The following is a 26,732-nucleotide window of genomic DNA, read 5'->3' as shown; positions in this document are numbered from 1 at the left end:
TAATACTTGCCATTGCGTGGATACGTATAGTTATTTGTCTTCCCATGGAGCTAAGAAAGCTACAGAAATTGCGTGTTAATTGCAATTCAAAGCAATTAATATCGCGATTGTGTGTTTCTTTAAATGTCGTAACATCTGCTTGTAGTATTTACTATCTTTCATTTTCAAAGAGTAATAACATACATTTAATGGCATGTGTGGAATTAAAAATATAAGTTGTCCATTAATCCCCACTTTCAATATAACTTTTACAAAACAAGCCTCATTGTTCATTAGTATGATTAATATTATCCTTTCTATTTATTTGTTTTGCAAATTTGTTATTAAATAATCTGATCACACAATTTTCCAAACAGAATTTAAGATGTTCATGAGCAAGGAATCAAATTTCTTCTTACACCTTTCTTGCTTAAAAGTACAAAGGTCTAGTACCTACTTGCGTTGCTCTTGTCAATTTACTTAATAAAATATGAAATATGATATACGGCATTTTAACTGAAAAAGATAATATCCTATTAGTTATACAACCTACCGTCAAACAAAGTGTTAGATACAAATAGGAAAACTAACATTGATATAAAATATTCAGATCATGACTTCCCCCACACTTTTAACGTTCAATCGCCGTCACTGACGAAATCCATATGATTACTACGGAAATCTGTACGGAGCATATTCTGTCCATATGCTACATACGTACAGCTCTTTTATCGCTTAGGTGTTGGATCATGCCGCTGCAGGAAGTCTGACATCTAACAGTCTTCCATATACAACATACGTACACATACATTCCATACATCAACTATATATTATATACGTCCACCTTTATGTGAGATCCTTACCGAATATATATCATACAATTCTTTCTTTTATATGGAGAGTATGTATAAATAGAACACTTATACGGAAAATATTATAAAGTACACGTTTTCAGTTATACATTTGCTGCACGTTGTTACATATAGTCGTACGTTAAGTCCAAAAACTACAGGATTTTCGCATGTAACCTACGTTTTTACGTACACGACATACTACTTTTCTGTGTAATTATAAGATAGAAAAATATTCGAAAATGTAACGTTTTTAATACTTCTTTTACAATTGAATCTAAGAAAATCGATTTTCTTCAATAACAAGACATTATTTAGTAATATTCTATTGGTTTGCATTTTATATACTTAGGAATTATTTTATAACAAGCTGAAATAGTCGTCTTTCGCACAGGAAGAACGCGTTTATGAAATTATTCTCTACGAAGAATTTACATTCCTTCCGTCTTTCAAATAATTTTTCAATCGAAATTAAATAATGAAAACCCAGTCGAACAGAAGGGCTAACTATGTTCAAAAATCCCATTTAAATGGTGGGGCCATGGTGGCTCAGTGGTTGAGCGCTTACCTCTGGTGCATGAGGTCCTTGGTTCTATCCCCAGCCAAGTAAATTACCAATGCACAGCATTGTGCTTGTGGGTTTTTGCCGGGTACTTCCGTTTCCTCTCACTTTCTCATTTTACCAATTCTTTCATCATCATTCACTTGCCTTAATCATCATATCCCTTAGCCTTACAGGCATAATCGTGGGACGTTAAACTCAGAAGATTTCATTTCAGTTCATTGCATTTTAAGCGATGATTATGTTTCCTCACTTTCGATGCTCTATTAATTTAAAATGGGAAATCATTTTAGACATTTTAGATATTTAGATATTTAGATATTTACAAATTGCCCTTTCACCACCCTATCCCGAGTTTCATCTCCCTAAGATGGCAGGCTCGTGAGATATTCTACTTTTTAAGTGTATTTTAAATTATTCTCCTTCCTCATTAGGATACAGATTATAGTACAAGTAGGGTTAAGATACTTGTTACATCTTTAGCGTAAATTAAAGGTATTTAAACTATCGAGAAACTTTTTATTCACGAGTTTAATCACTTAATAGATAAGTCTAAATGCCTCTAACTTTAAGGGATCACAAGCTATAGATATTTAATATCAACTCCAACCCCAAAAGTAGTAATATTGGCAGTTGAGAAATTTTTTCTTCTGCCTTGGCTCAGGATTCATTGCCTGTGACCCAGAAGAAATGATCGAGTGGTAACTAGGACCATCCCTTGTAAATTTTAACAATGGATACATTGACCCGTCTCTAAAATTTCAGGGCGGGGGCGTATCGTAGCATAATACAATGCTATGTTCCTCTGTAAGTTTAGGTTGTCCATCTCGTTCCCTTTCATAGGCAAAAATCGCCATAAATTCAAATTTTGGAAGATTTTGTCCTAATTAGTCCTCTTTGATGAGCTTTTGTCGTGTTGTATAGTTATATGTATAGGTGTAGGGCGACCATACATCCCGTTTTGACCGTGACAATCCCGTTTTAGGGGCGTGTCCCGGCCGTCCCGTCAGTAGGTGGGAAAAAAGTAGTATTTGTCCCGTTTTATGCAAGTGAAAGAAGTAAATAACAAACTCAGTACCTTTACTTCTTCTAAAGGTACTAATAATTAAAAATAACAAAAAGGTAAAGAATTGAACTGAAATTCCCTATAAAAACATGACCTATAGTTCGCAATACTGCTCGAAAGGCAGCAGAGGTTTTAGCAGTTACTTGTTTGTTAAGCAATAAAATCTATGTTACTGGTACAGGTAAAATTCACAGAGAACTGCTGGGAATTTTATGAAAGACTAGTGAAGAATAAAGCTATTCTCAACAACATAGGTTCTTCTTAGAAATACTTCTGACATTCTTCAGTTCAAGAGTCAACTTCTCACCAAATGTAATATCAAGGGTTGGAGCTAGGGTAAAGGAGCAAATGCAGGCAGCATCGTGTCCTAAGTTAAATGCTGTTTGTATTTTATAGCTTTATGTTATATTACAATGTAAATGTATTAGGTATTTCTAAGGTAAACAAGAACTAATTAACGCACTGACCTGTTTCTCATGATTTTTAAAAAAGCCGGAACCTGTTCCGTTTTCAGCTGAAAATTTATGATCACCCTTTATAAAAGTCCATTCTTTTTGATAAGGCATGGGTACATTGATGTCTCCTTCTTCAATTTTATTTTGTTAATCTTCTCTAGGGTTCAAATATATCTTTATAAATTTGCTTCTCCCTCTTTGTTAACTTTCATGAGTTAAAAATGCTAAAAAATGTATGTATTTCTTATATGCACACCACGTGGTTGGTTATTCACCTAATTTATCTTCTTTAATGGGCCTTTATCACGTTACATGGTTATATTGCGACTACAGGGATCCATTAATTAGGACATCTACGCCGGATTTTTAAAATTTAGAAGGGGTGTCTTAGTCCCCCTTATATTTGGTAGTCAGAAAAACATACTAAATGTTCTCTTGGACTGCTATATACAACTCTGTAAATTTGGGTGGTCCTGCCTGTCACCTTCTATGGGTAAAGCAATTACCAAAACCAAATAACATTTTATGTTTCGGTGAAAATTTTCAATCTTGGCTGAAATTTGATCTAGTATGACACGGGAATTTAAAAGTGGTCTTCCAAGGTCCACTAATATGAGGCTTTAATCCAAGATATGACCATATGAATAAGTACATTGGTTTCTTTTTTTGAATAGGACACGGATGTTGTGATATATACCCTTTTCAAATTTTGGGAAGTGTACATTTGTCCACCTTTAAATTTTGGAAATTTTCAAAACAGAAATGATGAATGGTCTTTAGACCTAAGGTATATACTTTTGTAGATTTGAATGGCCTGTATTATTTCCTTTTATGAACAGAAATTTGCCAAATATTAAAAATTTTAAGGTTTGTGACTTAATTTATCATATAAGAAGTGGTTTTATTGTAACATTTAATCATACGGATGAATACAGGCTTTTATTTTGTTTCAGTGAACATGAGCATCTTTTTGCAAATTTTGGGAGAAGTACATTTGGCCCATACCTACATTTAGAAATTATTAAAAATAAAGAAATTGTTAAATGTGGACATCTAATTACAAGAATTATAATCGACGTCCTTCTCTTTTATGTGAAATATCCAAGAAATGTTAAATAAAAAGTGTCTGATTAACTTCAATGAGAACTTTAAATACCAAATTTCATCATTCTAATCTTCAGAGATTCCTACACATCGGTATCTTACTTAAATAATTTCCACACTCTTTTTCGCTCTCTTCGTTGAATTTCAAACAACTCTTCCTTAGTGGTATCGTACGACACAAGCACTATGCACTGTCCAAATGTCAAGTTTCTAACTTAGGAGCCTGCCTCACTAAAAATAATACAAAATTTACCATTTTTCTTTTGCTTATTTTTCATAAGTGAAAGAAGATAATTAATTGCAAGTTACCACAATCATAGATAATGTTATTCTACAATAGAAAATATGAACCTGAAGAATCTTCAGTGTTGCCATCCATAGAAATTACAGTGTTGCCAGAAAAACAACGCCCCTAAAATCGAAGTTATGCCAGCGAGTAGAGGAACGAACTCAACTGCATTTGGTTACATATAACGTTGTTTTGGTTTCTTGTGAACTACTTTTTAAATAATAGTTGTATTTAGTTTGTAATAAACAAAATAGTTTTAACATACAGTTATTAAAACTAAATAATAATGTTATTTAAAAAGTAGTTCACAAGAAACCAGGAGGAGGGGGCAATCGCCCCTAAGAGTTTGAGGAATAAATATACTTTAATCGATTGTCTAGTATAAAACGTGAAAGTCTTACATGTGTGGTGCTCTTGCTCCTCAAGCAAAGGGAGGAGGAGGAGGAGGGGAGATATTTGAAATAATCGAAAATGACCTATATTAGTGTCGAATCCATAGTTTTCGGGATCGTTGAGATGAAAAATGATACTGTTTAAATCCAAATTCACTCCGAGGGACGCGGTGGCTCAGTGATAGAACCTTCACCTCTGGTGCATGGAGTCCTTGGTTCGATCCTAGCTCGCTTCAAGTGAGTTTTGTGGTGGACAAACACCGTGTGCGTGGGTTTTCCCGTTTCTTCCCACTTTCTTCATTCCACAATTTCATTTATTTCTCATCATCACCGTCTCCTTTAGCCTAGCAGCGTAAGTCTAACCGTTGGACTTAAAGATTTCAAATTGAAATTCACTCTTTTATGTCCAAAATGAAATGTATTCTCCCCGTGTAAAGAACGGTTAATCTGCTAACGAATCAATAAAAAGTTACCATTTTTGAATTATAAACCTCTGTTTTCTATCAAAATTACTTCTTGCATGAATTTTGTGACATCTATTATATACCCACTGTAAAAGATTACTCGTTTACTTTTAATACACTTAGAACCTCAGTGTTTCAAACGTGCTTCTCCTGAGAAACAATGCAAGAAGAGAAGAAAGAAACATTAAATGCGTGAATGTTATGTAAAGAAAAGAGTTTTTTTACCCAAATGATACACGTTTAGCACAGAAATGTGATTGTGACTTAACTTTTGAATTTCCATTGTTACCGAGCAACGTGCAACCGTTGGTCAAAGTAGTAAGTTTACATGAAAGGGTCTTCACTTAATTTACCGAGTAGAACTTTGAGCACTCCAAGGACTTTGTATCAAAGGAAAACTCGCCTTCAACATCAACAGCTGAAACAATATTGTTATTATTTCCATGAATAGTTATAACATGAAATACCCACGCGAAATTCAACAGCTGAGAGAAATATTAACCTAAAACATCATTTCCAACGAATTTCTCTATAGAACACAAAATACATATTCAACTGAGGCAAAATTTTAAAAAAAAATGAAAAAGATTACTGGAAACGCTAACACATCACGTGTTTCTTGTCTGACTCGAAGAATGCTTTCAGTTATTATGCCTTTTTATTCATTTAGACAATAGGAAAATTCTGTTTTAACAAACATTACATTACATACTATATCTCTCCTCTTGCAAACTGTTTATTACGCATTACGTAAAGGTTAGTTACATTAGATTTTTAAAAATGAAGGTCCCCTAAAGAACTTGTGTTCATGTTTTGACTGTAGAAAGAATCTGTTTTGTGAATTTAAAAAAGAGAAAAACGAGGGTCTATTATTTTATATACGAGGGTATTTCCAATAGTTTCCGGTCAGACGTTGAAATATTGGGCCATGGGTTCCATCTACGGAAATAACAATGTATTAATACCAGTTTGGCAGGCAGTCATTGAATCAGTAACTGCGTTGAGCTCCCATACTGAATGATAATGCTTGTGTCTACACTGCTAATGCTGCTAAATCTAGGGTGCAGGGTGGGTGCTGTATCTCATCCAAATCAGCTTTCCAGTACAGCCTTGGTAACAGTAGTCTTATGGATTTGATGATTCCTCATAAACAAACATGAAGCTTCATTTTTCTGTGATTCTCACGCATTCACACTCTGATAGAGCTTGTAATTACCATTCAGTGCAATGCTATGGCACGCAAATGCACACAACAAGAAAGAAAAATATAGGCTTATTGAAATATAGGCTTATTGAAATATAGGTTTATTGAGACAGAGAGATTTGAGTTTGAGTTTAGAGTTCCTTTTAGCAGCAAGACTGTGTGAGATGTGAACCTACAGTTTAATATGAGATCCGAAATACATGAGCTTCCGCCGGAAATTGAACCCGGACCTTCCACGCCAAAGGTGCGTACTCTTAATGCTTATCCACGAGCGAGCTCGGAGGAGAGGAGAGGAACGTTTTTTTTTTTTTTCTTAGTATTAGCAGCTTTATACTAGGAAAGTACAAAATGTTTTCTTATAAAAACCGGAAACCAGTTTCTAGACAAACCGAAAACCAGTTTCTGGAGAAACCGATATTTCAATTTTCTCCAAAACTGGTTCAGCTTTTTTCACCGAAATCAGTTTTATTATTTTTCGCTGTTCGGTTTTAGCCAAACTTGATTATTGCTAGAAATCTGAATCGTTTTTGAAGAACCGAAATTAGTTTCTATATATAAAAAAAGAACGTCTTTTAAAACCGAAAATCGAAAAGGTTTTGAAAAACTGGTTTCTTAAAGTTTTCAAAAATCGTTTTTTGTAACCATTATTTCATACATCCTCTCCATGAGAACAATGATTCATTGTCTCCGAGTCATTCCAGTTCACGTCTGTTCGAGCCATTTCAAGTCACCGGAGCTGGTGGGTCACGAATCTGATTCCTTCCGAGTTCCATCAATAGTATGATACATGGAAGTATGGTAAATTGAGAATCGCATTGAATCGGATTTTGTCAATTTTGCGGCAAACCACCTGTCAGTAGCAAAAAAAAAAAAAAAAAAAAAAAAAAAAAAAAAAAAACCTAATGATAACGTTTGGCATTTTCGTAACCCTCTGAGTTTTACCACTGACTACACTCTCCTTGTCACTTCACAGGAAGAACATTTATGTCTGAAAATCTGAGAAACGCACTCCACGTGAAAAAATGAAAATGAGACTTCCTGCCGGGCGATGTGGAAAAGGAAGTAAACTGGTTTGTTCCCTTCGGCGTGGTAAATTGTATTAAGCTCCTTCCGGGACTACGTTGCTGATTAGGAAACAAGATGGCGTCCTTCCTCATTAACTTGTAGTAACAGAGTTGTTGCCTACAGCGGGAAATGAAAATTAATATTTTTCTTTCTTAATGTCGGCGTACATTTCAACAACATGTTTATGTGAAGCATCGTTATAGATTCAAGGAGCTCTCTTTCATAATTCTCCAAGGGCAACTTTTCTATTCTGCGGAAAATTTAAAGAAAACAAAGTCCTTCAAGGCCTCTCGGTTACACAGTTATTCACTTACCAGCAAGAATCTGCGGCAATTCGAGATAAAGTGGAAAAACAAACTCATGTACTTTTGAAAGTGGTTTCGGAATTCTCTTCTATATCTTTTCATCATCAGAACTTTGATATACGATCAAACTTGGGGCTGTGGTAGTTCAGTGGCAGAATCTCAAGCTACACCCTAAATAGGTAGGGTTCCCAACCATCCGGTATTCCACCGGACAGTTCAGATTTTGACCTTCTTCTCAGGTGTCCGGTACGACCTCAAAACTGGTTGTTAAATGTCCGGTAATTTTTCCTATCCTTTATCCTTACTAGTCCTATCCTTTATTCTATTCAGATAAGTTTGAAGTGACGAAAGGAATGGTTTTCAATGAACATGGTTAAAGCAGAGTTTATAATTGGCATTGATATCAACCTGTCGAGCGCGGAATTTGCTGAAGAGTTGAAGGTAGGAAAATTTACTGAATTTATCAAAACTGCTAAAGGTCAACAAAAGTACATCTACAAGAGTGCAGCTAGCACTGCTTCCTCAGCTATATCTTCCAATTAAATAATGCATCCACATCCAGTAAAACTGTGTAGGCATTATGGGACATTACCAGCCAGGCCCGTATCCAGGAGGGTCTAGGGGGGGCCGGGCCCCCCTAAATTTTGGGTGGCCCCCTAAAAATTTTTCAGTAGGCTTGCAAAAGAACTATAATATGGTGATGAACTATCATATGGTTGGATCGGGCCCCCCCTAACTTCAGCCGCCCCCCCCCTAAGTTTTTGGGCTGGCTACGGGCCTGTTACCAGCCCCAATGAAGCTAGTAAATCTTATTTTTCAAGTATATTTTGCGCATGTCATAATTATATTGTCAATTATATTTGCCTTTCTGTTTTGGACACGATGTATTATTGATGGTAGACTAAAAAAAATCGTATGTGGCGACTCAACCAAAACTGAAATAACTAAGTTTAATAAATGCTTCAAAGGTAACTAAAGTTATTAAATTCGAACTACGTATCGATCAATTTTATGTGAAGTAATCCTTTCAGGTTGTAAACATTTTTGACAAGCGATGATGTCACAGCCTTAAGTGTATGCGTACTCCAGAAGAGTGTTCGGTATTCTCATTTTCAAAACTTGGCAACCCTACAAGTAGGTTTTGTGGTATACAAACACCGTGTGTATCGATTTTCACGGGTTTCTACTGTTTCCTGCCACTTTCGTTATTCCACCAATATCATTCCTCATGGCACACGGCGTTCCTAGGGCGTCCCATTTTGATCTCAATTATCCCATAGTTCCCGGGATTATCGAGACAATGAGCACACATCCCGTTTACGTCCTGCGTGAGATGTCCACGTAGAATGTCCACGGGATGTCCCGCATGGGGCAAGAGATCCCAGAGAAATCCTACGCTGGACATACCTAGGACCACATTATCCCACGATTTACCAGTAGACATCCCTTTGAGGTCCCGTTGAATATCCCGTTTTCCGGGATATTAGCAGACGTCTAGATATCCCGCGGAAGTTCTATGGATGTTCCGGGAGCAAATTCGGATAATCGCGGGATGTCCTTTTGTCCATTGAGGATCAGTCTCGGACGTCCCATGGATACAAACAACACCAATGATGTATTACTAAAATGACTCCTTCCCATTTCAGGTGGTTGATCTACCGACTGTCATTTTAACAATTTACTCCAAAACGCTATAGACTTGAAATAGGACCGGGTTCATATCAAAATTTAACATAACTCAGATAACATAAAGTCATTGTGTTGAGTTGACGAAACCAATTTTTAACAGTGTACAAATTATTTAAATTGATAAATATGAAGTCAAGATGTGAAGTGCCATTAGATCTTTAAAAACAAAGGATCGATATATACAGGATGAGTCAAAGTCCTTGGACACCTGCATAAGTTTGAAAATCGACGGGAAAAGTAAAAAGTAATGATGGGAACAGAGGTTTGATGAGAGGCCACAACTTTTGGAGTGTATGTCATTCATGGCCGTCATCTTGAAATCCGCCATTTTGGATTCAAGTATTTTTAAATAGGAAAGGGGGTGTAAGGCACATCAAATAACACTAGCTTGAGCTCAGGAATTTTTCTTTCTCCTGTGCAATTTAAAAGTTATTAATGTTCAAAGGTGGGAAAATACCTTGATACTAACCCACTTCTCTCTTTGTTCCAAGTGATCTAAAATGGGTTTGACACGTGAACAGAAGATCGAAATCATCCTTATATCAGGGGAACGCAGCTACCGAACAATAGCAGCTGACTACAACAGACGGCATCCAGACAGAGAACCGGTATCGCACAGCACGGTGGCTCACGTGATCACCAAATTCCGGGGGACGGGCTCTGTTCAAGATAGGGCACGTATTGGGCTACCAAACACTGCCACCAATGAGGAAACTGCAACAGCGGTTGTTGCGTTGTTTGTGAAAAGTCCTAAACGAAGTACCCGTCGTGTTTCCCTAGCATGTGCAATAAGCCAATCCTCCGTTTTCCAGATATTGCATGCCAATCAGTGGCATCCTTACAAGCTGCACATGCAACATAAACTGAACGAGGATGACTCTGATCGCCGGCTGGAGTTCTGCATGTGGGCTACTGAACAACACGAACTGGATCCTGCGTTTGCCAAGAGCATACTGTTCAGCGAAGAGGCGTATTTAACTTTGAACGGGGAGGGTAATCGACATAATTGTCGATACTGGTGTAACGCAAATCCGAACTGCGTTGAACCGAGTCGAGAACATAGTCCAGGAAAGGTGATGGTATGGTGTGGCATATGGCACACCCGCATCATTGGGCCATTTTTCATTTACAACACCTTAACTGCACCACAGTATCTGATGCTGCTGCAAGACCTTGTTTTCCCTGCCATACTGAACGCTAACAGCATTTTCCCATCTTATTTTCAGCACGATGGAGCCCCTCCACACTTTGGACTTGGTGTCCGTGAATGGTTGGTGAACAACTGCCAGGAAAGTGGATTGCTTGCCGTGGTCCCGTGGAGTGCCCGCTCAGATCCCCTGACTTAACGTCCCTTGATTTTTATCTATGGGGACATCTTAAGCAGGTAGTGTATGCTGAGACAATCCGTGATTTAAGACACCTGGAGGAACGCATCCAACAAGCCTGTGATCAAATTTCAGGAGACATTTTCCTCCGTGTGCAGTCAGAGTGGTTGCGGCGACTACAGTTGTGCATTGCACGGGATGGACAACACGTAGAACATGTGTTGTAGCATTCAGTATCAAGGTAATTTCCCACCTTTGAACATTAATAACTTCTAAACTGTACAAAATAGGAAAAAAAAAACAAATTACATCACTAAATTTCTAAGCTCAAGCTAGTGTTATTTGATGTGTCATACACCCCCCCTTCCCATTTAAAAATTGACTTGAATCCAAAATGACGGATTTCAAGATGGCGGCCATGAATGACATACACTCCAAAAGTTGCGACCCCTCATCAAATCTCTGTTCCCATAATCACTTTTTACTTTTCCCGTCGATTTTCAAACTTATGCAGGTGTCCAAGGACTTTTGACCCACCCTGTATATATATATATATATATATATATATATATATATATATATATATATATATATATATATATATATATATATATATATATATATATCCAATATTTTACTATCATTGGAACGAAATTGAGTGTGAGTGAGCCTAACTCCAACTCATGTAAATTAATTGTACAGGAATCACATTTGCTCAGCTTAATCTATTCTAAATTGTGTATAGTGATAGTGACTACTCATAGAAAAGGATGTCTGTTTGTCCTGATGTAAACTCGAAGAAGAAAAATATATTTTTCTTCTCAAAACGACATTTGGCAACATTGGACGCGCCCACGGGCAAGAGCTTCAGAAGATACTGCAAGATAGATGAAATTTTGGTTGTATCTCCATTTATTTGCCTTCCAGCTATGCTACTGTATATAGAACAAGCTGTGTATGCCTTTTGTATCACTTCCTTACTGCCTTTGGCTGTATTTGAGTAAATATTGTTGTTCTTTTTCATGCTCTACATTGGATTTGTTATATTGCATTATCAAGGAACCACCTTCATATATGTTTAAGAAGTATGTCAACACGAGAAAATATATTTAGTTAACGAATAATAATAGGAAGCAGGGGCGGATCCAGGGGGGGCGATCGGGGCGATCATCCCCCCCAGAAGAGGAAACTTTCTTACTTTATATATATAAATAAAACCCATCAAAAAGTTTGGAGCCCTTAAAAGTAGCAGTATAACAACCCACCGCCCCCCCCCCAGAAGTCGGTCCTGGATCCGCCCCTGATAGGAAGTAATAAAAATACTCTTTTCTTATGTGATTAAAGAGGTAAGTGCTTTAGAGTTTCGTATTTTGATATTTTTGGATGCAATCCGTCTTGAAAACTTTGATTCTCTTTCCTACAAATTTTCTATCTTTCTTCTTTACATAAGGGGAATAATGGTAGTAACCAAAATTAGATTGTTGATCATTATTTCCTTTTCACTGTGTCCAGGAAAAAAACACACAGAGAGAGATATAAAATCGATCATTAGCCGCTTCCACTGCATTTGCCAGACAGTCGATATTCCTCGGTCGTAAATAAATAACTACGGTTCTCGCTTTGGAAGCGAAAGACTCATCTAACTCAAAGCTACAGGTGATGTTCGGAGCTCACTGCATGACTATGGATCTATGTCTATAGATCTGTGTATCATATAGCCATTGAAATATGTGAACTAAATAGACGAACACTATTCACTGGAATATGATGACTTGAAAGCTTTTAAACTTATAATTTAATTCAAAAGATTAATTCTATGTGTAACAGACACATTTCATGGTAGCAAGGGAGGAATAAGAAAAATAAAACACAAACGCAATGTCTATAATGTAAACAAAGAAATATTTTCAGAACAGTAAAGCGGATCTACGATCTCGTGTGTAGACAGGACAGGATCCAGGATTGTCTGACAAGTAAACCTTACGTTTGGGTGAATCGAGTTGCTGACTGAGACACATATGAGAAAGTAGTACTAAATGTGGTCAGTATTTCAGTGAAGTTGTAGGTGCGAAACTCCAGGGGTTTAGGGGATACAGCTACCAGAACATCACATGGAAGTATAGAATAGTCTTCATACAGTTGGAGGTAAAAGCTCTGTAAGACCTCTTATAACGACAAAAGGTGAATAACAAATATATGGGCACATATTAGATCTAGGGAGAAGTCATATAGTAAGGGTATACCTGACGGCGGTCATCTTGAAATCCGCCATTTTGAATTAAGGTTAAGTTTTTAAAATAGGAATAGGGTCATGTGATACATGATTTAAGGCGCAAATTTAACCAGAAGAACAATGGTGACGAATCCGCCATGTTCGAATCCGCCATTTTGAATCAGGCAAAAGTTTTAAACAAAACGCATAACAGTGACACCTTATTAATAGCAAATTTTACCATAAATCCAACGCTATAACCATTTTTGCTTTCTCATTAACCAGCACAAAATTAAATGGGAATAGAGTAATGCAATAGATGACTTGGGCTAGAAGTTAATCAGAAATACAATGGTAGCGTAACAAATGCTGATTAATGATAAAGCAAAAATGGTGATACCGTTGGATTTATGGTAACATTTGCTATTAATAAGGTGTCAATGTTATGCGTTTTATTTAAAACTTTTGTCTGATTCAAAATGGCGGATTTGAACATGGCCACCATCATGGCAACTCTTACCATAGACCTAATATTTATCCACCTGCTTTTTATTTAATTATTATCATTATCACAAAATTTACAAGGTGTGGTAAAGGACTAATACATATGTTGCAACAATATTTAATTTCCCTGTAACTTTTTACCAATTGCGCGTAAATAAAAATTAACGTGACCATTGTTCTTCTGGTTAAATTTGCGCCTTAAATCATGTATCACATGACCCTATTCCTATTTTAAAAACTTAACCTTAATTCAAAATGGCGGATTTCAAGATGGCCGCCGTCAAGTATACCGTTACTATATGACTTTCCCCTAGTCCTAATATGTACCCATATATTTGTTATTCACCTTTCGTCGTTACAAGAGGTCTTACAGAGTTTTTACCTCCAACTGTATGAAGACTATTCTGTACTTCCATGTGATGTTCTGGTAGCTGTATCTCCTAAACCCCTGGAGTTTCGCACCTACAACTTCACTGAAATACTGACCACATTTAGTACTACTTTTTCATATGTGTCTCAGTCAGCAACTCGATTCACCCAAACGTAAGGTTTACTTGTGAGGGAAGGGGGGTGCACCAATAACTACAAAAATAACCAATCACACAGAAACTCTTCAAAGTGACATATGACAATATTCTTTAACTCTGACAACACTGATGCATAGAACGGAGGACAGTATTTTAGAGAGGGTTACGATTGACAGGAAAATGTTCTTCTTTCCTCCTAGCTTCTGTTTTCTTCCCTACTTGACAAGACATTTATATTGTTTGCTTGATGATTCCTTTTCCCTTAACCTTTAGAAAATCGACTTTAACTATTGATTTTGCAAAGCTCTGCTATCTTTTAAGCCCCAAACGAAAACATGATAGCAGAAAGTTTCCGAAGGTGTAGTTATTTTCACTGCTAGCTTCTCATTTTAGATACTGTATATTTGCAAGGAAGGAGGGTGTACCTTTACTCCACCCCCTAAATCCGCCCCTGTGTGTAGACATTCATCTATGTTCGCACTCTACGGATAATTGTAATTAAAGTTATCATTCAACAGCAACACAATTCAAAATATTAGAATATTGAGTTAATATTGATAGGTTCTGGTTTTCTTTCTCTTGGGAGCAAGGAGGCGTAGTGGTAGATTGCTTACCTCTGATCTGTGGAGTTCGATGGCCGACCAAGTAAGTTTGTAGTGAACAACATCGTGTCCATGGAGTTTCTCGAGGTACTCCCGTTGTCTCCCACATCCTTATTCCACTGATTCTTCCATCATCGTTCACTTGCCTAAATCAACGAAAAACTGGATGACCATAGACTTAACCCTGGAAAAGCTTTGGCCCTCGAACTCTCATTGTAAAGATGGAAAATATATTAAAAATATATCTCATTATAACATGGAATTTTCAGTATTAGAAATAGGGCGAAGCGCTTTTCGTTTTGTTCTGCGAACACAATTTTTCAAACCCATTTTGCTTGTCGCTGTTTTGCCAAATTCAACTATTTGCAAGTAGTATTCGTTCACGTAAAGAATTGATGCACTAAAATCGCTTCGCTCCAAAATTGCAATTATTGCATACCTAGTGCATTGACAGTCCTATTCTTAATCTGCACTTATTACCCAGCCTTATGGTAAAATTCTAAATAGCCTACGATCTTTTCTCTACAGTTACCTAAAAGTATGCAAACCAAACGTGATTTGTGTATGGGGCAAACAAAAAAACAAACACAACTTTGTTTAGGTTAATGCAAGTTCAAAGCACCTTAGTGTATAATGCGATGATCATGATATGATGTACTTTGAATGAATTGAAACAAAGTTAGAAGCGATTGAAAATTTGATTTTTTTAAAAAAGTGTTTATTTCGAAAAACTGCTTAGAAGTACCACATCCAATTTCATAGATAGATTTCCATTGATGTAAAGCTCACTATGTCGTTTATAAAAACGTAATATCTCAAACCACTCCAGATATATAATGTATACCGGTAAAGTTTACAATATTCCTTAAAATTATGTAATTCCGAAAACTTATTGTACGAGGGAGGAACGGAAACTAAGGATACAACCCCGACATTTCTGGAGTTTCGTCTGTTATAGAGGAATTAAGAGTGCGTGGTAGTTTTAATACATAGAGTTGGCAACTGTGCAGAGTTTCAGCCACCCGCCACTTTCGGCGCTAGTTGTAGGTAAACAGAAATGGCGATTCGTTTGGAAAACTGGTCTCGTGAAGAAGTCCGCTCAGTTATTTGATTTCTGTGGCTGAAACATGTAACCGCGGCTAAAATTCACCAGCAGCGTTTAGAGGTTTACGGAAAGACTGTGTAATGTCTCGTCACCATGTCGCAGAATGGTGTCGAAAGTTTGCGGCTGGCAGAGAAAAAGCATCACCGACGAGGAACGCACAGGTTGACCCAGCAAAGCATCAACAGATTTGAACACAGCTCGCGTGGAGGAACTAATTTAGTACAACAGAAGGATCACGTTACATAACCTGATGGTAGAATTGGGGATGTCGTTCGGAAGCATTCATCACAGACGAGGAGGTGAAACACTTCGTGACAACGTGGCTGAACAAGCAAGGATAGAATTTTTACCAGAAGGGAATCCTCAAACTTATCCTTCGATGCGATAAGTGCCTCAACTGATATGTGGACTATGTCGAAACACCTAATGTATGTACTATCTCTTGGCTGAATTAGTTGTATGAAATAATATATACTGTTTACTGCAAGCATTGTAGCCTCACTTTTCGATGACCACAGTATTCGACACCAAGGTATTTTGAGTATGTATTGTACTATCAGTAGTAACCGTCCGTGACACTTGCGTTATTGCTGTTGTAGAACCCTTCAAAGTTTGGTTGGTTCTTAATGTTTCTGATACTCTATCATCCTTACTTTGTAACACTGAGTGAAGTGTTCGTTTAAAATGCAGATTTGAAAAATATTATGATGATATACCATTTAATATATGTAACTTTATGGTGGAGTAACTAAAGTGTCATTCTGGTGGTACTGCAGAATATTTAAAACAAAGTACCCCCTTGTCGATATTTGCATCATAGAGTAATTATATAGTATAAGACGTTTCAGTTTCTCTTCCCGCTGAAATTGTGGAGACCGTGGCGCCACCACTCAAGTAAGTTGGGTACTACGAACTACTAAAAGCAAGAACGAATCAAATCATTCAGAGCGCATGGGTCTGATAGAATTAGCCAATGATACACTTAGCTACTGCCAGTAGTAGAAGATGCAGTTAGTTACAACTCTAGCCGGTAATGTCGCAGAGTTACTTTTGTTGCATTGTGAGAAAAGAATAATTCCCATTAGTTATGTAGGAAGAGGTTCATCAGGGTAATCAGTGATTTGCATGGTGTAAAATTTCAGCATTTTATTAATTATTAATTTCAAATTTACAAGGGCGTCGCAAGACAAATGTTCTACCTTGTATATAATATAATGAAGTGAAATATTTCATTCAGATGCATAACGTATTCAAAACGGAATTTCCTGAACAAATATCTTGCATTGCAAAATTAAAAGCAAATAGAGCTTATTAACATTTCCTTGTAATAACTATTCTCAACATATTGTAGTACAAAACTCGTACAGTGACACATTCTTTTGAATTTGTTGGTTTAAAAGATTCCCAGTAACGTTTTCCATGAATGGTGGTAAACTGTAATAATAAAACATTGTTTTAACAAGAAAAAGTCAACTATGTGAATTCAAATATAATTGTATTATATTTAGTAATGAGTGAATATTTTATTTGTTGCTTTCAGTTCTACTATACGGTGACGTTGCTGATTTCTTCCCTCCACCTATTCGAAGGCAAAATATTCATCGAAGGCAACAAGACATTGGTATCTCCACATCACAGAAGTGTTCTTGAGCCAGATGGACACACGACAGGTAATCAGAAACATCTCATACTAGATAGAGGTCCACAAGTGTGAAGACACCCAAATAAAAGGTAGAATTTTTTTAAAAAAAATTGCAAAAGTAACGGTATAGGTTAGTAGTTCCGGTGGGAGAAAAAGTACATGTGATGCCGATTGCCGCCATCTTGAAATCCGCCATTTTGAATTCACTTTCATTTTCTTAAATAGAAATCATATTCGTGACATCTTGCTTTCATCTGAAAATTTTTCAGGAATTCAGTGCTGTGTTTGCTTTTGTTTTATTACCTACCATAACGTTACGGCTGTATTTGGGGTTTTCACAACATCAGTCACATATCACACATTTCTCCCGATTAAAGGATTAAACCATTTCAGCAGTTTCCCTCACCTGTATTACAAACTACAATGTTACTTTTGCAATTCTTTTAAAATCCTGCCTTTTATTTGGGTGTTTCCGCACTTTTGGAAATCTCACCATTGCAATTAATGTGAGCATTTTAGCTTAGCTAAAAGATCCTTATCAATTTAATGGAGACACCTAGAGTTAAAAACAGGCTACATGTATAGGTTTGCAATAGTTTTGCGGCGATCACAGATCCTGTGGTGTGTTAGAGGAAACTCCATACTACGTGAGGAGCAGTAGCACGCTCGTGCAGTAAACTTAATAGACGATGGTAGTGTAGAAACAATAATCCCCCTCATTTGTAAACAGGGACAGTTCTTGGAGCTTGGTTATTTGGTGTGGACGTGACAAAAGTGGCAGGTATGTTAGATGTCCCGAGGAACTACGTGGAAGGTGATGATGGCCTACAAAAGTCACAGCATACTGGTGAATAGAAACAGTTGTCGGAAGAAAGCCCTCAGTGACAGGTCTCGCCGAATATTAAAGTGGACTGTTTCTCATAATTGTCATGTCACTGTGGTACAAGTAATATAGGAACTCAGGCAGCGACCACTACTGACTGTGTTAAGAACCACAGTTCACCACGAGTTACATAACATGGTCATGCGGGGTCCAGTTGTACGGAAAAAACTTCTGTTAAGAAACCATCACGCTTTAGAATGATGCCAATTGTATGGCGTTCATGCAATATGGGCTGCAGTTGATTGGTAATGTGTGATATGGTCAGATAAGTCGTCGTTCACTTTTTCCTAAAGTACAGATCGTGTTCATATGTGAGAGATAGCCAAAGAAGCGTATGAACTGCAGGATCTAAGTTTGGTGGCTCTGTGATGCTATGGGCCGCAATATCCTAATTTTTAGTGTGTCGTTTAGTGCTCGTGATTATGTCGTTATTTTAGGGGGGGTGTCCTAGGGTTCAGATGTTTGCAGGTGATGGGACTATATTTTAAAACTATAGCTATGCGCCCATTCATACCGTTGAAGCTCTTAAGGTGTTTGAGGAACATTAATTCCACATCACATTTCACATTCTTTGACTCCACTCCATGGGGTATCAAAGCTGTTATGACTGTGGAAGGTGGCCCAAGCGATATTAATCTGGTAAGTTGCATTTTTTTAGATGATTCCATTAAATTGATATGAATCTGTATATCTGAGTGTTTTGACGCTGTCTCCCTCAAACATTTCCCAATTTGTATAAATATGTTTGTTTTCTTCTTTGACACTCATGTTCAACTGCTTGTTCTATGATGTCACGGTTCCTTGCCCACCTTCTCAGTGAGAGGGGACGGAGCTGCAGATTACGTTGATAAAATAGTGGTTCCAGACAAACAAATATACCGATATTGGAGTCAATAGTTATACAGGCATTCTACGTATGGATCGACGACTACGCGAAGGTTATTGGAACTACTAAAGAAGAGGAGGAGAAAAAGAAGAAGTAGCAAGAATTGAGAAAAAGGGGTATATATAGATTCCATGCAATGAGTGTGATGTGTGCTATGTTGAAGAAACTGAAAACAAATGAAAGGAGTGAATTAAACAACCTAAGGACGACATCAGGCAAGAAATAGAAATGCAGTCTGCAAATACATATGGGACACGGGACATGTGGTAATTGAAGTCAGAGGACAGTGCTAGGCCAAGCAGACACACTGATGATAAAAAGACGGAAAGAGGCAAGATTCATTGAACTCGAATGTGATATCATAAAATGTAACTCTGTAATTAAAAATTCTTAGTTATTAAGTATATGGGTATACAGTCTCAGAAAGGGGGATAGATTTAATAGATTTTGTATCTGCTTTTGGTACTGTAAGTTGATTGTCTGTCAGGTAGCGATCAGGTTACAGGAAATCTTTTTAACTGTTTCGGAATACTTATTCTGCTTTAATTCTTATGTGTGTCATAGTTAGACATCGGATTTTTATGCAAATGCATATTTTGTTTGCTTATATGCATGTCTGTTAAACTCGGTAGGAGTTTCTAACAGCAGTGCTACATCTCAAATTTGAAGTTTTATACTGCATATAAATGCATATTTCGAAGGTTAAAGCTTATGTTAATTCTGAAGAGCATATTCTGTAGGTTTTTCTTTAAGATATACGCTTATAGCACGCAATACATCTAATTTTAGATTGTATTTTCAATACATTTAAATGTTTATGAAGCAGAATGGTTTTACATGGGATGATGGAGGAATGTCTAGTTTATAAACGACTAACATTGTTAGCAACAGATCAGCAGAGCAAAGACACTTTTAATTGTGAAGACGTAAGCAGAAATCTAATAATGATAGATTTATTGTAATATCGTGCCGACATCAATTCAGAAACTATTGATGCGAGGAATGCTTGTCAGTAAAGTTGGTGAAGTTCTAGTTGGTGAAGTTCAGCACGAGCTCCAGTCAGTTCCTGGTGATTTGGTTAGCTTTGTGGAAAACCATTTGACGAATATCCTTTCCAGAAACCCCGACTGCTAAACAATTGAAGCCATGGGAAAATATTTTCAAACATTATATTCCAATTTGTCAGAAAATATAGATGCTCATCTTGCTCCTCTCTGTAAACATTGTCCGGTAACATCTGTTGATGTTGACAAGTCATCTGGCGACAAACGTCACAAACTGAAACCCAAAAAAAAATGTAGAGAAGCATGTTGTGATATACTGTAAGGCTAATTACGGGAAGGAATTAATCCTTGAAAACGAAAATTTATTCTTGTACATGGAAACATGTCGAAAACTTGTATTATTTCGTGTAAAGTAAGTGCAACAATTGTGAAGAAAACCTGGCAATTGTGGTCTCATATCACTGTGTTCATTTTAACCACATAATCTATGTAGTATGCTTTAAAAAAATAGAATGTATAAACTGTAAATAACATATTAATAAAATCTGAAGAGAAGTCTCTGAAACATAAAGTACTTCCCATGTCATGTTTCACCTACAAAACTTCTGTCACAACTTCAGTGCATGTTTGAAAGTGTTCTCTTTTATTGTATTGTTACTGCATATTAGGTGCATATTTTAACACATTTAACAACATACTTGAATGCATATTTCATGAATTTTAAGTACATAAAAATCCGATGTCTATTCATAGTATCGAATGAAGTTAATTGTTTACTTGGAGAAACTGATAAAAATTTATTAGTTTTATAACAAAATTGATATGCTTTCCTCAGTAATAAGTTCATTATTTAGTTGTAGTACGTATGTATACAGTATAATAGGCAAAGCTAGTATATTGACTGGCCGATTGGGTTTAATGGCGATTATCTTCTCATAATGGTGAGATGTATTTTTAACGATGACGCATACACTGTTTGCAATAATAGAATTTAGGAAATGTAGAAAAGCCTATAACTGTAACTGAATACGTGTTTAAAAAATAATGTACTAATACAAACAGAAACGTAAGTATTGTTCATGAAACTCTGCCACCAATTCATCTTGCATATACCGTACTGCCAAAGATTGTACTGTATAGGTATAATGTATTGTTGTTACGAGAAAAAGTCGATTAGCCAAATTCCATATGGGGATAAGCGTTAAGAATCCCCCCCAAAGAAAGTATATTACAAGATTTTTTTTTACCAAACTGTCCAATCCCTAAGTTAAATGTGAATAGGTTCCATCTCATCCATTAATTTTCTATTCAAACTGGAAGCAGTTCATATTAGTCATTTCCGGTTTCAACGTTTATCCTCAAGAACGGAAACGGTAACAGAAAGCGGAAAGCGTTATATATATCTCTCTCTTTTTTTTTCAAAAGATTCAGCGTCTCAAGACAACGTGCCATGCCAACCAAAACCCTCTACAAAAACCGGAAGTGTCTAAAATGTAATATTACTTCCGGTATCAATACTGATTTCATCACAGCAGAAACTATAAGAGATATCGCGATGTGGTTTTCTGCGATCGATTCATTGTTTCAAAAATAGGTTTCATTTTCCAATGATTTCCCTATTCAAACCGGAAATGGTTCATATTAGTAATTTCTTGTTTCAACGTGTATCGCCACAGAAGCAATTTTCTACAATCGATTCACTGCCTCAAGAGAGCATATCGTCACAACTCGCAACACTCTACCAGAACCGGAAGTGGCCCGAGTTTAATACTGCCTCCGATTTCAATACCGATTTCTGTAGGGCAGAAATGGTGAGAGATATTGAGATGCAATTTTTTGGAATCGATTCCGCTTCCTATAAGTAGTTTCTATATTCTCCCTTAACTATCTATTTAATCCGGAACCGGTTCAAATTATCGATTTCCGGTTTCAACCTTTATCACCACAGAACAAAACTAGTCAGACATATCGAGTAATGGTTTTTTGATATGGATTCAGCCTCCGAGAACAGGTTCAATCTTTGATATCATTAATTTATTGCAACCAGTGGTTATAAATGTACTACTTAAAGTTTGACTATTGAATTCCCAATGTTTGGAAGTCTACTGTAGTTTCTACCTGTGAAATGAAACTCACTTGTTACAAAATTATTAATAAGATAACTTCATTTTCCAGGAACTTCAATTATTATACAGACCATGATAGGCTGTATGGGATTCGGAATTCTTACGTGTATCTTGTTACTCATCGCTTTGTATAAGGTAAGAAACTGATTTTCACGTCCTAACTAGCAAATCAGGTTATTTATTTAGATGCATACAGTAAAATATCAAACATAAATGGACTATGTAAATTTCAAATATTTGTACTGCAAAAAACTGAGGTGTAGGTTTCTTTTCAGTAACTTTGTTTAGACAAGGTGAGGCAGAAACAATGGGCATATTTGATCGAGAAATGCCTTCCTATAAATCCTACAAGATACGAACGCTATGTTCACGTGAGTGTAAAATATAGTTTAGAGATTGTTACATCTACGTAAGACATGGGTTGAACATACACGTCACTTCATGAAAATCACAGTCTTCAGATGTTCACCACCATTTACAAGATGCTGTTGTGTTCTTTGGCGGAAGACTACCATTACGTGTTGTAATGCGTTTTTCTATATGACGTCTATTGTCCTGGAAGTGCTTTATTTGGGACTTTCCAAATTGCTAGACCATTTCCTGCATCCGATATTACCAAAGGAAGAAATTATGGTCAACAACGACGGAGGTATGTGAAGACCATGGGGCGTCTGCGAGAAGTAAAACGAGGCAACTTTGAAACAATTTACGCATGCTAACGATTGCAATATATGCACTAGCACAATCTTGTTGGAGCCATGGATCGCAACATGCTGTAAATACAGCCGCGCAAGAAATGTGGCAATTATATTAGTCTGCCAGTGCATGTCACCCAATAAGTAGCAATTATGTTAGTCTGGTGCTCAACCGTGACAGTACATGTTTCCTCGTAAATAGCAATTATATTAGTCTGGTGCTCAACCGTGACAGTATATGTTTCCTCGTGAATAGCAATTATATTAGTCTGGTGCTCAACCGTGACAATACTTGTTTCCTTGTGAGTGACAGTACATGTTTCCTCGTGAATAGCAATTATTTTAGTCTGGTGCTCAACCGTGACAGTACATGTTTCCTCGCGAATAGCAATTATATTAGTCTGGTGCTCAACCGCGATAGTGCATGTTTCCTCGTGGGTGGCAATTATATTAGCCTGGTGCTCAACCGTGACAGAACATGTTTTCTAGTGAGTAGCAATTATATTAGTTAGGTGCTCAACCGTGACAGTGTATGTCTTGTTGTGATATCTTTAGAGGAACATGCTCCGATTACGGTAGTATCCGATACAATACACTCCATCATCCTGCAGAATACATTCACTATCACAGTTACACGTTCAATAACACAAGTTGTTTATTTACAGTTCCTGTGACGTAAAATTGTGCTTTGTTAGTCACCAGAAAATTGTGATGAACCACTCAACAGCTTAGATTTACTATCGTAGAGCCCGAAGTTTAATGGTTCACAGAAATAGTAATGAAACAAACTACTAACCCAGTCCTCTAATTTTATAGGTCTTCTTTACAGGGTTTCCGCAAGTGAACGACTTACAACTTTATTTTTATAGATAAGTTATTGTATCTTTTCATTGTTATTGTTGTACACGGTTTAATACACTATATTTTTCGTCTCATGATGCTTTTGTTTGTTTTTTGTAATTTAATAATAATACTATGTCATCAAGTTTGCGTACATTTGTTATAATTTACTGAAAAACTTACAGGGCATTATTTATAATTTGGATCACATAACGTTCAATGTTACTTATATTTCAGTACAACCAGTTCTCAAGATTTCTGTGTGTGTTAACTGTCATTTCTAAGATTGTGTGGCTAATTTCTAAGTAAGTTTCTGTGGTTGGAGGATTTTGGCGTTTCATAGATAGGGTTGCCATAATTTTTTGATCCAAAATACGGACAAGCCTTAAAATGACGACCCATCCAAGGTTCGGTGCCTAAACACAATAAATATTTTAAAATTTCTTACCTAAAAATCACTTTTTTTAGGTTATCATACAATTGTTTACTGTAGTTAACACAAATATAAATCATACAATTAAATTTCGTATAATAGACCTAACCAAAAGAACCCTGGAATGGAAAAATGAGACACTTTTTAAAAAACATAACCTACTTTATTATTAATAACTAAAATATAAGTTATATGATAAAGACACAATTCTTTTCGCCGAGATTTTAGCGATTTCCGACTCGGAAATTTTCGGGCAGCACCAAAAACTGTCAAATACGGACATTTTCCTATTTCATGATTTGTACGATACAGGCACGAACATGGACTCCAAAATACAAACAGTCCGTACAAAATACGGACATTTGGCAACCCTGTTTATACAGGATTCATGTATACAGATTCTGTATTGAGCTGAATTTGTATGCGGCACTTAACTGGGAAATGCCGTGTTTCCACCATCAGTTGTGTTCGATCTGCACTTCTAAAAATACACACAATTTCACATTGTACACTTTACTCAAAGGAATGTCAACACAGATAAATGTCTCATATAAAATCTTCGAGAAATACAGAACGATTTAATGTACACACTGCTCAATGATTTGTTACATTGGTTTTTCCATGTAGCATCAATTCACGTTTCTGTTTCTCCATTTGCAAGTACTGTTCTAAGTAAATTTTCTTTCAGCATCAAAGGCCGTATCACACACTTTACCAGTAGAAAATCCGTGTCATCAGTAGTAAAATACTTTTCCATCACCAAATTCAGAAATAAAATGGTTCAGTTTCGAAGAATTGGTCCCTTTAACTTTTGGCATTTTGTAATAACAAAGCTGAACGTTGTATAGAACTGCCTGCTTCAACCGCAGTGTTCGTAGGCTTTCATAAGAAAATTTCTCTCAACTGACTCAAAAATTTTCCCTTTTCTTTTCAAATTTTCCCTAGTTTCTTGAGTGTCCAATTTCTACGACAGAAGTTATATGATAAGATTAACTTAGCTATATTGAAGGAAGTGACAGCCACATTTCTTTTATTCATTTGCTCCTTTTTCTATTTTTTTTTTTTTTTAATTTCCTTCACTTCTTTTCTTTTAACAAAAAATACACACAAAAAACTCAGCTAACAATGGATGTAAATTATGCTCTTTGACCACACAAAGTATTGCTATTGTATTGGTTTATTTGTGAAGAACAAAGAAAAATTTAAGCGTTTATATTGGTCAATCAGTCAGCGTGAAAATTTCCCAGAATTTTCGCGTTTCAAGGGGAAGATTTCCTTTCTTTCTTTTTCCTATTCAGCTACGAAATTTCCCTAGATTAGGGAAATTTTCTTCAAACTATACGTACACTGCTCAACCGTTAATCTAGCTCGGGAACAGGGAAATGTGATTCAAACAACAACAATGCAGATTCTCAGAGTTGTATACAATAACAATGCAGAATCCAACGTGGACAAAACTAGATAAGTTCATTTCTTTATGTGAAATGAACTGAATTTAGAAAATATTGAATCTTGTTTCATTGTATAAATTTTCCGTAAACAAAAATATGGCGTTAAAATGATGAAGAAGTACTAAAAATGCACGTGAAAATGTAAAAAAGATGAATTTAGAAATGGAAATTAGTCAAGTGACAGAAAATGCAATGACAAATGCGTTTCAAATCACTCAGTTCTTAATGAAACACGTTTATAAACTAGTGAACAACGTTTCTATTCATCGAAGAAGATGCAAAATCATCAAAATCCTAACCCTAATTATGACTATTAGCTATTGTTTCCTAATGAAAATTGTTGTTCAAGGTTAATAGAGTATAATAAATGCATGATTGAATTTACCTCAAGCATCATCCCCTTGCAAGGTTCACTTCACATCAAAACAAGGTAATCAATAATTTGTTTACGAAACATACTTAAAGTTTCAAGAGATGAAATTCAGCTTTGTGTTTTTCTGCTGCCATAACCTGTGTATAATTAGTCTTAATTCATTTGTCGGAAGAGCTTTTGTTTTATTCTAAAGCCATGTTTTTGTACATTGGAAATTTTAATTGTTACACAAAAAAGTTGCTTTGTTCTATTTGGTGAAATAAGAATTTAAGTTCACTTTGATGAATGCTAAAATTCACTTACTATAATACCAAGTGCATACAGGGCCGTGCCGTGGGGGGGGGGGGCGAAAAATTCGGGAGCAAGAAGAAAAAAGATAGGAAAAATTGCTTGGAATATATGTATGGGGAGCGCCGTTGTATACTCTCGCCCCGGGTGCTAATTTTCCACGGCACAGCCATGACTGCATATTCGTTTATTCACAAGGAAAGGAATTCTCCAATATCAGTATATGCAGGGGTGCCCACAAGGGGGAGTTTATGACGCAAACTGCGTCATTGAAATATTTGGGGGGGTTAAAATCGATATAAATATGTTTGAGGGAATGTAAAAATTAATCGAAAAGATTTTTTTCACGGAAGAACACCTACGGATAGACAATTGAGGGAGGTGCGTCATGGACGTGAGGGGGGGGGACAC

The 26,732-nt window shown here is 36.4% G+C and overlaps 1 protein-coding gene across 1 annotated transcript in view; it reads left to right on the top strand.

The window, feature by feature from the left end:
• Positions 1-26,732, top strand: part of LOC145661951 (uncharacterized) — a 201,818-nt gene that overhangs the window by 48,892 nt on the left and 126,194 nt on the right. The window contains exons 3-4 of the mRNA XM_081727300.1: positions 17,241-17,370; positions 22,291-22,376. Of these exons, the coding sequence (XP_081583426.1) occupies positions 17,241-17,370; positions 22,291-22,376 (216 nt within the window). The remainder of the gene's footprint in view (positions 1-17,240; positions 17,371-22,290; positions 22,377-26,732) is intronic.

This window comes from Thermobia domestica, chromosome 10, assembly GCF_964235325.1.
Source record: "Thermobia domestica chromosome 10, izTheDome1.hap1.1, whole genome shotgun sequence".
NCBI classification, from domain to species: Eukaryota; Metazoa; Arthropoda; class Insecta; order Zygentoma; family Lepismatidae; genus Thermobia; species Thermobia domestica.
Note: the sequence above shows the minus strand (reverse complement) of the source record. Positions and strands in the feature narration are given on the sequence as shown.